The 15,523-nt window shown below is 41.1% G+C and overlaps 1 protein-coding gene across 2 annotated transcripts in view; it reads right to left on the bottom strand.

Moving 5' to 3' along the window:
- ABHD12 (abhydrolase domain containing 12) overlaps nt 1-15,523 on the bottom strand; it is a 43,127-nt gene that overhangs the window by 12,044 nt on the left and 15,560 nt on the right. For both annotated transcript variants that reach the window (XM_026846317.1, XM_026846316.1), the window contains exons 2-5: nt 13,682-13,806; nt 10,181-10,286; nt 7,676-7,795; nt 4,852-4,882 (exon numbers count right to left, since the gene is read on the bottom strand). In XM_026846317.1, the coding sequence (XP_026702118.1) occupies nt 4,852-4,882; nt 7,676-7,795; nt 10,181-10,286; nt 13,682-13,806 (382 nt within the window). The remainder of the gene's footprint in view (nt 1-4,851; nt 4,883-7,675; nt 7,796-10,180; nt 10,287-13,681; nt 13,807-15,523) is intronic.

Genomic DNA, 15,523 nt, shown 5'->3' with positions numbered 1-15,523 from the left:
CCTATGCCCTACACTAACAGTGTCTTCTTAGTTTGTTTGGTTTTTGGGTTGTTTTTTTTTTAAGAGTATTTTTCCTTCTTGTTTTACGCCTTAGAATTAGTTTAGAAAGTCTCAGATGAAGTCAGTAAGATTTCAGTTGGCCTTGCAGATAATAGGCATTTCCTTTGACCCTTAACAGGATGCGTAACAATGACATGTTTTGTTTATAGTAATTACTTATGCCCCTATAACAATACTGTATTGTTTCATGTGCTGCTATAAAGCTGGGTAACCTCATGCAGTGGGAAAAAAAACCTCTGCATCAGCTCTCCACCACTATCCCAGCACATCAGTGCAGTAACAACTAAACGCTTCACTGCCAAAGCCTCAATGTACAAGTATGAATTGCAGAAGGAGCTTGTGGTAGTCTATCACTGACAGCCAAGGTCGCTAAGAGAACAGGATTCTTGTGAATTTTAAAAGGTTTTGAGTTGCATTATTTAAGCATGAATAACTTAAACAACATGAATAACACAGTGACTCTGAATACACTGATAACTGTGGTATCTGGACACCTGTCCAGACTACGAGAAACCATGTCCCTCAAAGCGAGTTTGTATCTTGTTACTGCTCTGCTGCTGCTCCTCCTACTTCTGATTACTGTCTTCAAAACACAGTGATTCAGTCAAGAACAATTTTGGACACCTGCTGCTCACAGACTGTGCAGCAGTGACAGTCACAATTTTCAGTGCTGCAGCTGAAAAAAACTGCTCACATGAATCAGTTGCTCAGAAAGAAAGAACAGACACCTCTTAAAGTTATTTCCCCTTTGAGTGTCTTCTAGCGGGTTCTCCCTGCTCCTTCCAGCCTACTAGCAGCACCAGCAAAAAGGGCAGCAATCCAGCCTGCTTCATTCTGCTAGAATAAGCATGAACGTGGAGCATCTGGTGTGGTTCTGGTAAGCCCATAGGTGTGTTCGCATGTCATTAACCCACTGAAAAAGACAAGACAAGCAACTGGTCTATGTTCTCAGAAGCAAAAGAATATCAGACCCAGGAACAGAAACCTTGGGTTTTGGTAAACCGTGTCTGCAGAGAGGCACATAAAGACTTTAAGTATTCTGAAGCACTGTTACTCTTGCTCAGCCAAAATACAAAACAATTCCTCTGCCCGTCTTGGCCAGCACAAAATGCAATGCAGCATAGGTTGGTTCCTAGAAAAAATGACCAGATAGATCACAGTACACAAAAGTATCCTCAGCCAACTTTTTGCAACTCAGTTCATCCTTTTTTCTTAAAGGAAAACCACCTGCCTCCTTGGGGTTGCCAAAGCATTTTCTAAGTGATCTGACTTTGCAGCAGGGGATCTTGCATAAGGAGCTGCAATGCAATAAAGCTTTATGAGTGCCAACACTCTGACACAAACTATAAAGAGAAAGGAATGATAGCTAAATGCATAGAAAAAACACAAACTCAGACCCCTCTGAAATGAGCCAGCAAAAATAATTACGGCTCTTTTAGAAACAGACAATAGGAGACCAAGAAATGGTGTGTGGGAACTTGAGCTGAGAGAGTTTAATAAAATAAATGACTGCAAAAGTCATTAGGCAAAAGACCCAAAACAGCTGAAGTAGCTTGTTCTCATATAAACACACCATACTGCTACGTCTGGGAAATTAATTGGGTTTTGTACAAAATCTCCAGCACTTAAGATGGCAGCACTCACACAAACGCACTATGCCATGGAAAAGGCGGAAACCCAGGCTGAACCTGCCTGCGTGACAAGCGATGAAGTAACTCCTGAACTGGCAACCTTGAGAATGTTTCATCGCAACAAATTGGTCTGTGAATAGGCAAACACTAGCTTTGTCACCAACAGGGAGGTTTATAGTGACTCGGCCCAACATTCTGGCATTTAAAAGATCGAACATCACCTTCAAAAGTTTGAAGGGTGTGAGGAATCTGAGCTGGCCTCAATCCACATGTAATTTCCCAGCAGTTGGTGATGTACGGCATCCTCACAACAAAACCTGCATTAAGACCAGTGCCAAGAAGAAACAATGGCAAGTTATGGTCGTTGACAATTCCCTCCTGTGCAGAACGGAAGCACCCATTTGCAGACCAGACCCTCTTTTTGGAGAAGTTTGCTGCGTCCCTGGGGCCCAAATTAGGGATGTCACCACAAGAATGAAGACAACCTTAGTACAACTTCAGACTACTATCCATTCCTGGTCTTTCACTATTGATGTTGCAACACAAAGTCTGAGGTCAATCAAAAGAGGTTTCAGGAGCACAGGTAGTGTTTTCCTCAGTCCACGCTGTAACAGGGGAGACTTCAGAAGAAACAGGCAAACCCAGGATATCAACACCTGGCTCCAGGACTGGTGCCTCTGCCAAAATTTTGGGCTTTTAAACTATGGAAGAGCCTTCAAGACACAAGGTATGCTGGGGCCCGAGAGGATCTACCTGTCCAGATGGGGAAAACGCATCTTTGGGTGTAAACTGGTGGGACTGATTTGACAGAGCTTTAAACTAGAATTGATGTGAGAAGGGGATATCAACAGGATTGCAGGCTTATGCCAAGAGCTGGCATGGCATCGCCTGAGGGTGGCAATACTAGTAGGAACATTTACACTGCTCCCGGGAGCACGGAAGGCTGAGAGGCTTATCTGAAATGCTTGTACATCACCACAGTATGAGAAACAAACAGGATGAACTGGAAGCACTGGTTAGTTTCCCAGAACTATATCATTGGTATTAGTGAGATTCGGTAGAACAAGTCCCACACCTGGAGTGCTGGGATGGAAGGCTACAGGATGTTCAGGAGGAAAAGGCAGAGCAGGTGAGGTGGAGGTGTCATACTGCATGTAAGGGAGGGGTTTGATTGCACAACCCTTACAGTTAGAGATGATGTGGTTGAGAGCCTCTGGTGAGGATTAGGAGAATGGAAAAGAGATGTTGTAGTGGTTGTCTACTACTGATAGCCCAGCCAGGATGTAAGCACTGATGAGTTATTCTATAGACAATTAGGAGAAGATAACTTCTTGTCACAAGTACTCAGTGAGCCAACTAAGGAAGATGCTGCCCTAGACCTGCTGTTTCTGAATAGAGAAGGACTTGTGGGAGAAATGATGGTAGAAATGATGGTAGATAGGTGGCTGTCTTGGCCACAGTGATCATGAAATGGTTGAGTTTAAAATTTTCAACATAACAAAAAAGGACAGCAGAGTTGCTAGATAGATTGGAGCATTGGGCAATGATTAATGGGATGAAACTTAACAAGTAAAAATGCTGGAATCCACACCTAGGACAGAGTAACACTGGGAATAAGTATAAATTGGGAAGAGTGGCTGGAGAGCAGCCCTGCAGAAAGGGATCTGGGGGTGCTGGTTGGCAGCAGGTTCAATATGAGTCAGCAGTTGTGCCCTGGCATCCAAGAGGGCAAACTGCATCCTGGGGTGCATCGAACACAGCATAAGCAGCCGATCAAAAGAGGGGATTGTCCCACTGTATTTAGTGTTGATGCAGCTTCACCTTGAGTACTGTGTGCAGTTCTGGGCCCCACAATTTGAGAAGGGCAAGAGGATACTCGAATGCATCCAGAAAAGGGTGTGGGGAAGTAATGAAAGATCAGCAAAGAAGGATCGTAAACATGTTCAAGTGACATGCAGCTGGGGTGTCAAAACACACATGTATCGTACTAACTGTTGTTTCACCTTGTGTGTTGGACAAGTAGAACATCTGTGTACAGAACACACTTGAGATTCCTACCCTGCTGTGGCAAAGATCACAGCACAGTGATAAATTATGCCCGTGCAAACCCCTGAAATACAGGCAAAACCAGCAGGTTCAGTGATCCTCTAGCATGGACCAAGCTCCATGGTGCCTGCACTCCCGCCTGTGTGCCTCTGCCTGGGTGCTGCTTCAGGGATCCCCCAGTTGGTAACAAAGTTCACTCTGCATTTCATCTGTGGTTTTGTTGTTGCTCCTGTACCCTGCCTGTGCCCTGCCTGTGCCAGCTCACACACAGGGTGACAAAGCTGGGTGAAAAGGCTGGAAGGGATGTCCTATGTGGAGCAGCTAAAGACTTTAGGTTTGTCTAGTTTGGAGAAAGGGAGGTTAAGGAGCAACCTCAATTGCTCTCTGCAGCTTTCTGAGGAGGGAAAGTGGAGAGTGAGGTGCTGATCTCTTCTCCCTGGGATCCAGTGACAGGACACACAGGAACGGTTAAAAGCTGTGCCAGGGGAGGTTTAGACTGGACATTAGGCAGCATTTCTTTACTAAGAAGGTGGTTGAACACTGGAACAGGCTTCCTAGAGAGGTGGTCAATGTTCCAAGACTGTCAGTGTTTAAGAGGCATTTGGACACTGTGTTTTAACTTTTGGTCAGCACTGAAGTAGTCAGGCAGTTGGGCTAGATGATCACTGCAGGTCCCTTCCAACTGAAAATATTCTTTCTATTCTGTGACAGTCAGTAAGTATATAGAGACTGGTAACATATGAAAGAATACACTTAAATGGTACCTCAAATAGTATACTAGCATAATCAATCAAATTACAGCTGTGATTAAATAAAACTCTTCTCAATTTTTCCCCATAAACTGTGTTGTAACAGTATTCCTGGGAAAAAAAATAAAAGGTTAGCTCACTTGGAGCTGACAGTTAACAACAACAAATAAAAGACCTTTCAAATAATTTTTAATATGGGGAAGTGTGCTCAAGGCTTACAGAACCCTTTTTCCATACATGCTTCATATTCAGAGGAGATTAAGCTATCTGCCTGTTGGCAGTGGGCTGTAATGAGCAGTCTTCTCAAGTCTGTGCACATCTGATGTGTTAATTCAACTGCTTGGACAACACATGCAGCCACTTACCTTGTAAAGCTCCACGCGGTGATCCCCTCCTCTGGCAAAAGTGATTCATGAAGAGAAGAGGAGGAGAAATAAAACACCAAAACATAAACAAAACAACAAAACACACCACATGTGAACATTTAAGCTTCCAGAAACAGACTTTCCCAATTGCCTCAGGCTTCCAGTTTAACACAAACATGCCAAACAAACACCATAACTGCTTTGTCACAGGCTTCTAGGAGACAGCAAGGCTTTGCTGACCTATGCAGGACATAGTTTTGAAGCTAACTTCTCCCTATACATCTCTTCTCACAGCAGGTAAAGGCAAACTTTTCAAACCACCCTCCTGTCTGCGTTTTCCAAAGCCTGTAATACATCCAAAACAGCCTGTCCCTCCCTATTGGCTTTACAGACTCTGTGCTCCTGCCACCAGTGCTGCCCCAGCCAGTAACTCCTGCTCTAACAAGGGGTGAGGCTCTGATCTGAACCCACCAGGTTAACCCAAGCAGCTGGCCCTTGGATTTTCTCAGCTGGCTCCAAGCACAGGGACAGAAAGGCCATGTGCTAAAGACTGATCATAGAAAACCAGAGTTGAACACTGTAAATAAGTCCGGGGGAAGAATCTGCCTTTTTTTTTTTTTTCATAAATTGAAATCTAGACAATAAAAATGGAGAGTAAATGCCATTACATGCTTTAAAATATATCCAGAACATGACATGGCTAATCCACATCAAACTTTAGTCTAGTATTGATGTAAGGGGAGATTTACTCCTGCACTCATGAAAAATCTAAACATTCACACCATGACCGGTTTGGTCAGTGCAGCCTCTAAAGCAAAATGCCATTTACCAGACCTCCCTCTAAGAACATACGCGCTTGTGAGCCAAAATCTGCCGGCTCCAACCGTGCTACAAAATACTTAATGCAGACAAAACCACTCAGGGCAAAATGCAAGGAGTTGCTTGTAAGTCATTCTGAATCATACAAATCTGAAGATGATGATGATACACTTCCTTGAAAAGTCACCCTTGACATGCAGACATTGGTGCCTTTTCATGCCTTCCTCAAAGCACAACAGAGGAATTTTTTCTAAGAGAGGATCAAGTAAATACAACATCTTTGCCTCAGCTTCAGACTGCTCGAGGGAACCAGAAAGCAAAGGCAGTGCTTTTTACTTATGGTTAATGCAGCCTGCATCAATAAAACAACCCTTTAACAAGAGTCTGAACATGCAGTGTAGAAACATAAAGCAATACACATTAAAGCTGAAATGGCAATGCCAATACACCTCCAGCTTCTCCAATACACAGAGTAAAGTGAAATGTGAAATATCTAATTGATCCATAGCTCAGTACTTTATCTCCGAAGCACTTGGGGGACCCAAGAAGTAAATCTAATCAATACGCATATAGAGATACTGGTCCCAAATTGCCACCATTAAGCTGCAGAATAGCTTCCATTAGTATCATTTGCTACACCCAATACAGGCAAGAAAACAAGCAAAGCAGTATTTGAAAAATAACGCAACAATTTGATTAAACCTTGTAATACATCAGCACAAGATGATGGGATCAGTTTCCAAAAACCCAGCTGCTCATGCATTTCCTGGCTCACAGTATGCATTTCCCACACCATGCCCTTCTACCAAAGAAGAACACTGCTAAGACAAGAATTTAGGTGTAAAAGGGCAGTGCTCCTGAAATGTAAAGACTAGTGAACCTTCACTACCAGCACACTTAGAACAGTTTTTTTGCTTTACATCATGGAACTTGTATTTTTGCAATGTTCCTGCTCTTGTAGAGTATCTACAAGCAGACATTGGTTTCAAAAGAACATCCACTGGCATTACTCTTTGTAAGATGCATATTAGATAGGAAAAAGACTATATTCTAATAAATGAACTAAAGCACTGTATCAGGCAGAGATGTGACAGTAAAAACATGATTCTGAGAAACCTCCAGGAAGTTTCACACTGTGCTAGTCATTTTTAGCATTCAGTAACAAAGTATAGAGAACCAACCTACTACATTAGCTGATACATGTGAATTTTAGAAATGCTCCTGTTTCTGACAAATGTCCTGTATATATGCAATAATGAAACAAAACCAGCACATTACCTTCCTCTTTCTCTCTGGTTTTCCTTCCTCAGAATGCGTTAACTACTAAAATAAGCTCAAAGGAACTGGAAAGTTTACTTAATGCATGGAAATCACATATACAGAAGCACTAATACTACCCCATGTCTTGAATCAGACCACTATACTGAAAAGAAGTACTTCTCCCTACATGATCTAGTGTCACAGCCTCCTGGTTTCTAGCAGAGGATACAAGGTAAACTACAATACCAGATATCTCTGGTAACTGCAATAATCTATTCCTACATTCAATAAATTGAGAGATACAACTTCTTAAAACATGCTTTCCTTTTAAAAGGAAAGAGAAGTACCAAACTGCTTTTAAATTTTATTTTGGTTTTAATCATAGAATAGTTTGGGTTGGAAAGGATCTTTAAAGGTCATCCAGTCCAACAACCCTGCAATGATCAGGGACACCTTCAAAGAGATCAGGTTGGTCAGAGTCCTGTCCAACCTGACCTTGAATGTTTCCACGGATGGGGCATCTACCACCTCTCTAGGTAATCTGTTCCAGTGTTTCATTACCCTCATTGCAAAAAATTTCTTCCTTATATCTAGTCTAAATGTACCCTCTTTTACTTAAAAACCATTATCCCTTGTCCTACCGCTACAAGCCCTACTAAAATGTTTGTCCCTGTCCTTCTTATGAATGTACTGAAGCTGTGGCAAGCCAAGCATGAAACAAAGCCATCTCTGTTTTGTGCCTCACCTTGTTCCTGCATTGCCGTGCAAGTAAAGGATTACAGGATGGCTGGAACCCAAAGCATCTTCAAACCACAACTGGTCTTTCCCTCGGGCATTCTTCCATAGGGCTGCAGGGACTGTGTGCCTATATACAGAAGGAAAAAAATGCATTGTCCTTTGCTAGTCAGTGTCTGCCACTTGAATTTTGAGGTTTTTTGATCAATTCATTAACTCAGGATTATACACCTCACATGAACTCTTCATAAAACTGTCATGGTTAGCTGACAAATGGGCAAATTTAAAATACAGTGCCTAGGTTATTTCTGTATTTTCACCTCCATCACTGTTGCCTTCAAAACTCAGGGCTGTGCAAGGCATCAAACTTCACAGGCAAATCCAAAACACCATTACTGAACTTCCCACTGTTCTGGAGAAAAAAAACCTCAATTCCTCATTTTTTATGGCACTTAATTACTTCAATTAACATACTTATACACCATAAACAAGATTCACAGCTAGGTCAGCAGATGTTCAGAATAGTCAGAAGAGTGTTCAGAGAGTAAGAGGCATATCTGAATCCACAGCCAATCTGAGGAAAAAGAAGGGCTCAGAGTCTGATGAGAAGATCATGTATTTTATTTTCAGACACCAGTTTCTTGAAGGTATAACATTTTAGCTGGAAAAGCTACAATCTGGAAGAGCCAGGATTTTTTAACTCACAGCTAATATAAATATAGCTGGGCAGCGATTAGAAAAAATTCAACACTTTTGGAATGGAAAGAGTTGAATGATAGACCAAAGAGAACACAGGCATTTAATCGGATAATTACTCTAGAAGACAAGCACTGAAAGCAAGTACATGCCCACAACAATCTCAAATTGTTGAGAAGGAGGCTAGCTTACAGCTGTCAAAAGTAACTTAAGTACTCACATGTCCTTCTTGGAAGAAAAACAAACTCCATCTACCACACCTTCCTCCCAGATGTAAAACTCAGAGGACAAACTAACACGGGGAAACAATGTAAAAAGTCTACTTGCACACACACAGAGAGCAGACTGAGTCCTTGAGGAGGAAAAAAGCCCCAATAACTGTAGGACTCAACTCTTCCAACTGTTCTGTCTCAAGACTTTTGCAAGCTTATGAACAAAGCCTTCTAAGAACTTTGTTTCAGAAGCATACCAAACACAGGACCTTAAACTGGCATTAAAGCAAGGCTAACAAACTTTGTGAAAACCTATCTCATAAGTATCAACACAAATGACATAGACTGAATAGCCACCACAAGCTGGAAGTTCTGCTTTAGTAAAGATACACAGTACACTTGTAAGGTAAACAAAATAAAAGTCTCAAGACTGCAATCTAAACTTTTTCAATAGCTTCTTAGTTAGAATTTTAGTTGTCCAAATGAAGATACAAACCGTTATTTACCAGCCCTGGAAAGACTAAACTTCCAGCTTCTAAACATGTCTTTCACCAAAATTCATTTGAAGGCAAGGAACCATCTTTATGTAGCAGGATACCACTGTCACATTCAAAAGGTCATACACCCTCAAGTAAAGAGAAAATCTCTACTGCATTAGGGGACACATACAAGTTTTACACGCATAACTGAAAACTCGAAATCCTACAGCTTACAGATCTAAAATCACTCGCTGTATTAAAGAACAGACACTTTTCCTCCACACCTGGCATGGTGTCTAGCCCTTTTTTCAGGTGTTTGCTACGCTTGAATATATATATATTCAAACTGCAGGCACTTCTTTTTCTTCAAAGATATCAGGAACTTTTCTGTGGCTTTGAAACTTCTGGTGTTGAGACACAACAGAAAGTTATCATGAAAAACAGATGCAGAAGCTGGTTTGAGCTGGTGTAATAATATGGGAAGTACTGAAACAGACCTTTTTAGGCAGAAAACCAGTCATTTGAGCTGATCCTGGGTAACAAAGAGCTAAAATGAATTGCCCTTGCCTGGGACCAGAAAACCTTTGTGAGGAAGGAATGATAAGTGAGATCTGACACTATCACTTGTTTCATTAAGAGCAAACTGTGTGTTCTGTTCTCACCCACTCTCCAAACCTTACATATGTTTTACACACAAAATATTCTTCCTCCTACTCTGAACACTTTGATCCTGTTTTCCTATCTTCCCCCACATTTATTTTGCAAAACAAAATATGAACAGCAATTGAATGACAAAACTTCTAACTCCTTGGGTCTCATCTGATATGGAGGCATGATCTTTGTAGCAATGCAGACCTGTAACCTTTCCAAATTCTGAAGTTTCTCTGAATGCACAGGTTGTCCAACTGTGTTTCAGGCATTACTGATATGAGTCCAGACAAGCTCCAGAGATTTGCATACTTTTCAACACGAACTCGGTCACTTAGTAAAGGAAAGCACAAGCATCCCTAATCAGAGCAGGCGGCAATGGTTGTCACGTGCACAGCAAAAATACTGGATAGGCAACACTGAGAACAGGAAGAAGGATAAAGATGCACAGCACATACTATGCAGAACAGGCTTCCTTACCAGACTCCAATGGTTACATCCTCCTCTGGCTGCAGGTAATAATTACAGGTGTGGTTCAAACCTTGATCCTGTGGTCTTTTCAAGTCAATGAAATATGGGACCCTCACTGAAATACAAAAAAGAAAAAGAAAACACGCAGAACATTAAGCCTTTTAATTTTTACCTTTATTTTCTTTTAAAATTGCTTTACCAAGTCACTGGAGAGTTTTACAAACTGGTCCACTGTGCTGGGAAGACCTTATTTTTTTGTGTGTGAAAGGATGAACTGGCTACAGCTGTAACTAAAAATGAACATCGAAGTGAGCAAGGTACGAAGACACAAGCAATCATCAAAAAACCCAGGAAGCAGGCTAAAATTAAGAGGTGGGGGATGACTGACAAAGCTTCCTGTGACCATTTAACCACCTCTGCCCAGTCTGCTTTGTCAATCTCCCAGACAAGATAGTTGCTCCTGCTACATCAATGGGGTGGGTTAGGCGATTTGGCAATCACCTAAAATTCTTACTGTTTGCAACATAGCTGTAATACAAGTTACTGATTGGACAAACTACCCATGATAAACAGAGCATCCCAGAGCTGTAACGTGTTTCAGGATGACAAGTGGTTTCAGTCTACAATACAACACTCTAAAGGAGATACTGCATTATAGTAGCAGACACCACATTGCTCTTGTCCTGTAAGAGTAAGATAAATTGTGTTAAACACTGTCCTCTTGAGCCTTTGAGGAGGACATCCAGTTTGCTAGCCCATTCTCCAAAGACTATCAAATAATTGCCATATCTCCCAGACAGAACAGCCTTTAAAAAATATATGTAGGCTGGAAATTTCATCTCTTCAGGAAGATGCCTGAAAACAAAATCATTACACCTCAATTTACTCTTCCAAATGTTTTATGTTCCCCAACTTATACACACACAGTTGTTTATTGCTTGTTATATTCAACAATTCAAACATGAGTGTCAAGAAATTCAAGCATCAACATTTTCAGCATTTTGTCTTCCATTGCTTGGTTCACAAGCTACATCTTATAGACACTGTGCAATGTGCTAAATAGGGGAATGTGCTTAGTCTAAATGCTTCCTTTTCCATCACCAATGCTGTATGGCCTTTCTAGGCAGCCTCTGACACACCCAGTACCGAGAGAGACACTGTAGAGATCTACAGACAACATTGAGCAGGTTTAAGCACTCTCTTCTCCCAGTGACTTAGGATTTGCCCATAAATTTGAGCTCCACTCCAGGAGAAACAAGAAATCTGTCTCCTTGAAATCTACTGTCGTAACAATTAACATACTGAAGTTTTTGTGCTACTGAAACACACAGAAGCACTGATAATGTCACCTCACTTCACCTATGCTAAAAAAAATCCCCAAAACCAAAAAAAACACTAAACATTCCAGAAACATGAAAACCAAGGCAGACAACAGCTGATGTTAACCTGACAAATCTGGCCCCTTAGACTGCAAATCTAGCAAATCTATACCATTTCAATTGTTTGCTCTTATGGAAAAGCATGTGAAAGAGTCCCAGACAAAGCATGCACACCACCAGAGATCAGCTGGGTCACTGCACTGTCACCAAAGAACTCGGTGACGCTCTCACAAGGGTGGTGGATCCTCCAAGAGGGCAGTAAGTTCTGCAGTCAAGGTCTGGACAGACACACAAATTGCTTATAGCAGTGTTCTGGGAAAATTATTCAACTTCTCTGTGCCTTGATTTTCCCATTTGTCAAATCTGTTAAGAATTTCTTGCCAGATTTTATATTACAAAGATATGAACAGGAACATACCAATGTTAGTGACTGGGGCCAGGTAAGCACCTACCTCAAAGCAAAAGAAAAATATAGAAGTACAGGCAATTTTTACGTATGGCATTTATCACTAGGATGGTCCACCTATTCTACACACACAAACATCATCATATAGGCATACACCATATGGAGACTTTGCACATCAAGGGTTTTAGTGACATGTTTCAGAGCTATATGATATCACCTGCAACATATCACATGACCAAAATTGCATGATTTGTTAATCATACTGATACATCAAATCTGATCTAGCCTATATTAATGTTTCTAGAAACCTCAGTTTTCTGGAAACTTCCAGTGGAGACACCCTGAGATCTCTACCCATATGCCTATGTATCTCATAATCTGGAATAAAAGTCTGTCCACAAGAATAAATCCAGACACTGGTTCAGATACAGTGGCAGCACGGCTACCAATTCATCTTTAGCTATCTTGAGAAACAAATGGAATCACTTTCTGATGAACCTCTGTGCTACTGTTTAGGAAGCAAATCCCAAACTACACAAAAGGAGGAGAAAAAGATGGCTGAAGAGTAGTGATTTATACTCAGAAGGTTAAAAAACCCAATGTGATAGGGCAAACCCTATATCATTTCTCTGAAGGTCACTCTCCAGTGGAGAAGAACTACTCAAATGTCAATGTACTTCTACTGTGTTAGAATGCACTCTCTATTCAGGCAAATAGTTTTTCATGGGAGTACTGTCACAAGTAAAGTCCAATTGCCATTATAGAAAGCAGTAAGAACAATGGTGCAGTGATATTAGTGCAAGTCCTAGTGCAAGAAATTGTTACGGAACAATTATTTTGGTCACGTGGGAATTAACAGAGGTAGGATCTTCAGGGAGACCTACAAAACTCTGCAAGGGCAAGTTACAGTCATTATTGAAAAAGCAAGATGATGAAAATGGAAGTAACCTGCATTATTCACTTTATCCAGCTGTCAGTTCTGACAATCAAGGCACAAGAGCTGGCCCACAGATGTGCACACTTTACAGTGACCATGATCCAAAGTGTTAGAATATACAGAGCATGCAATCAAAATGACAGAGGTTCATTTAAAAGCAACATATCCATAGTTGGTCCTCCCAGCTTCTGCAATCAAAGGAAGATATTTTTCAAAACTTCATTACAAAACACAAGTGAGGTTTAAAGACAAATTTAGATTGCAAAGAAGTATCTCTCACACAGTGATGCTCCATCATTTTCCATCCTGTGAATGCTCAGGCCTTCCTAGGTGACCTGAGAGCTGAGCCAGCTCACCAGACTCACTGTACTGCTGCTTGACCAAGTGCAAAGGCTAAGCAGACACAATCTGACTACATGAACAGGCCTCTTCTGTCCCACCCTGAATATTCTCCTAAAATGTTTTCAGATGAAGAGTTGTTGCCTGGAAAGCAATTCACCGGATTTAAATTTCACTTACTTGCTGTCTATTCATGCAACTTTGTTGAACCCCTCAGAAAAGTGCACTCAACACATCGCACAGTTTTCCTGAAGGACACCCCTTCATCTAAAAGTTGGCTTCAGAAAATGCTTTCCAAGGCACTTCCAGTTTGAAGAACTTACAGACTGTGAAAGCTCATATCCTTTACAAGATGTACACATGCAGGATGAAAGTGAAGGCAGACAACTGAAAGACAAAGACATTATTCCCCTTCACCCCTCACCCACCCAATAGACTGAGCCACTTACCAAAGTTTAGGAAGACCAGCTTTGCCTGAATAGCAGGGCAAAGTTTTACTAGAAATGGAATGGCTATGTACACTCCCAGCAACCAGATTATTAACTTCCGCAATCGAAACCATAATCCGTATCGCCTGTAGAGAAGAAAAAAAAAAAGAAAGAGAGAGGGACCTGAATACAGCAGAAATTTTATGAAGCAATTTTCACAACAAACTGTGTGCTTGGTATATTTGAACCTGGTTATTTACTCTTTAAACAAAACTAAAACCAGTTTATGTAGCCTCAGTTGTTTGAGAGAAGCAGAAGTAACCAAACTGTCAGCAGATGATAGCATCTTAGAAAAAGGGAATAGAAACTCCCCACTGATTACATTTTGAAACACTCTGTAACAAGAGATTTTTTTCTGCTGACTTAACAGATTTCAGGCCCTCTAGAAAAATCAAATCACATGTTTGTCACCAAAAAGTAGCCTGAGTGCAGTTCCCACTTAAATCACTACCAGCAAGATTTTGTTCAGTTAGATTTTCAGTCTTTAAGGAACTATGTGTAATGAGACTGATAAAAATCACACATGATCTCATGTACAGACTGGAGCAGACATTCAGCTTGTCCAGGTAAAAACGGTTCATACCTCTCAAGGCCCTGGAAAGCACATCTTTCTAAGTTATAAAACATTATGAAATTTCTTATCTGCAGCATCATCCTCTACAAGTCCAGGCTGATTTGGAACAATTGCCCCAACACTTTATTTCTATTTTCTCCTAAGTATTCTGATTGGGAAGAGTAAGCTACAAAAAAACCCAAACCACCACCACCAAAAAAATAATGAAAGAATCACACAGCAGCTAGTTAAGCAGTGTTTCTCAAAATACACTTTACTACCTCAGAATAATTACCACATACACACTCATATGTGTGTGTGTGTGTATATATATATATATATATATGTACGTATACATAAAGGTGTACTTCCAATGATCTAGTTGTTTAACATTTTATGGGCAGAAACACTGATTGCAATGGTGTTGAGCGTCTCAAGAACTAAAACGCATGTAAACCCTTCAGTCAACACAACTTCATTTGCTTTCCAGCAGGAACCACATTGCATGTCAGTGAGCAATCATTTCTCAGTATTGGGAACTGCTGGCTGCTGAAAGCAGAGATAAATAATTTCATGTCTCTTGGAAAAATTGATCTCCCATTTGGCAATTTTACCAGCTGACACACTGAATTTTCTCCACACTAGTGCTAAGAGGGTTTGAATGCTGTCAGCTAGTTGAAACTATCAAATAGAGCGCCTGAAAACCTCTTTTTAAAGCATTTCTACAGGAAATACAAGTGTACAGGTAGAACTGGGATAGAAATAGTTCAATCATGCACCCAAATCTTCAAGATCTCAACAGCTTTTGTAGCCCTAGGCTAAAGCCAAGACAAGACTCTCAGGAAGTTTTTCAGCACAGTGAAAAAAAGGAGACACTCCAGCCTCCCCACCTGCATAATTTTTTGCGTGATTGCTAGGGTAGTTATACAGGGAATAGGCTATCCTACTATTTGCCAAAAACCTGCCTCCATCACACTACTGCCTGCCTACCAAGTACCTGTCTGTCTCCTCTCACCCAGGCACCATATTCTGGACTTCAGAAACATCTACCATCAAAATTGATGCACTTTTCTTGACAAGCTAAAGGAACTGCCATTTTCCAAGAGGGAAGGAAAATGTATTACTAAGACACTGCTAACCAGCTCTGGCTGCAACAAGCCCATGTCAAAAGGTTCAACAGATTTTAATACTTCCCATGGCAAAACTGACAATGAAGAGGTGAAGACAGACAGCAAGGATACTTCAAGCCC

The sequence above is a fragment of the Athene cunicularia genome (genome assembly GCF_003259725.1).
Source record: "Athene cunicularia isolate RWA chromosome 3 unlocalized genomic scaffold, athCun1 chr3_part1, whole genome shotgun sequence".
In the NCBI taxonomy this organism is placed as follows: domain Eukaryota; kingdom Metazoa; phylum Chordata; class Aves; order Strigiformes; family Strigidae; genus Athene; species Athene cunicularia.
This window is presented reverse-complemented; position numbering and strand designations above follow the sequence as displayed.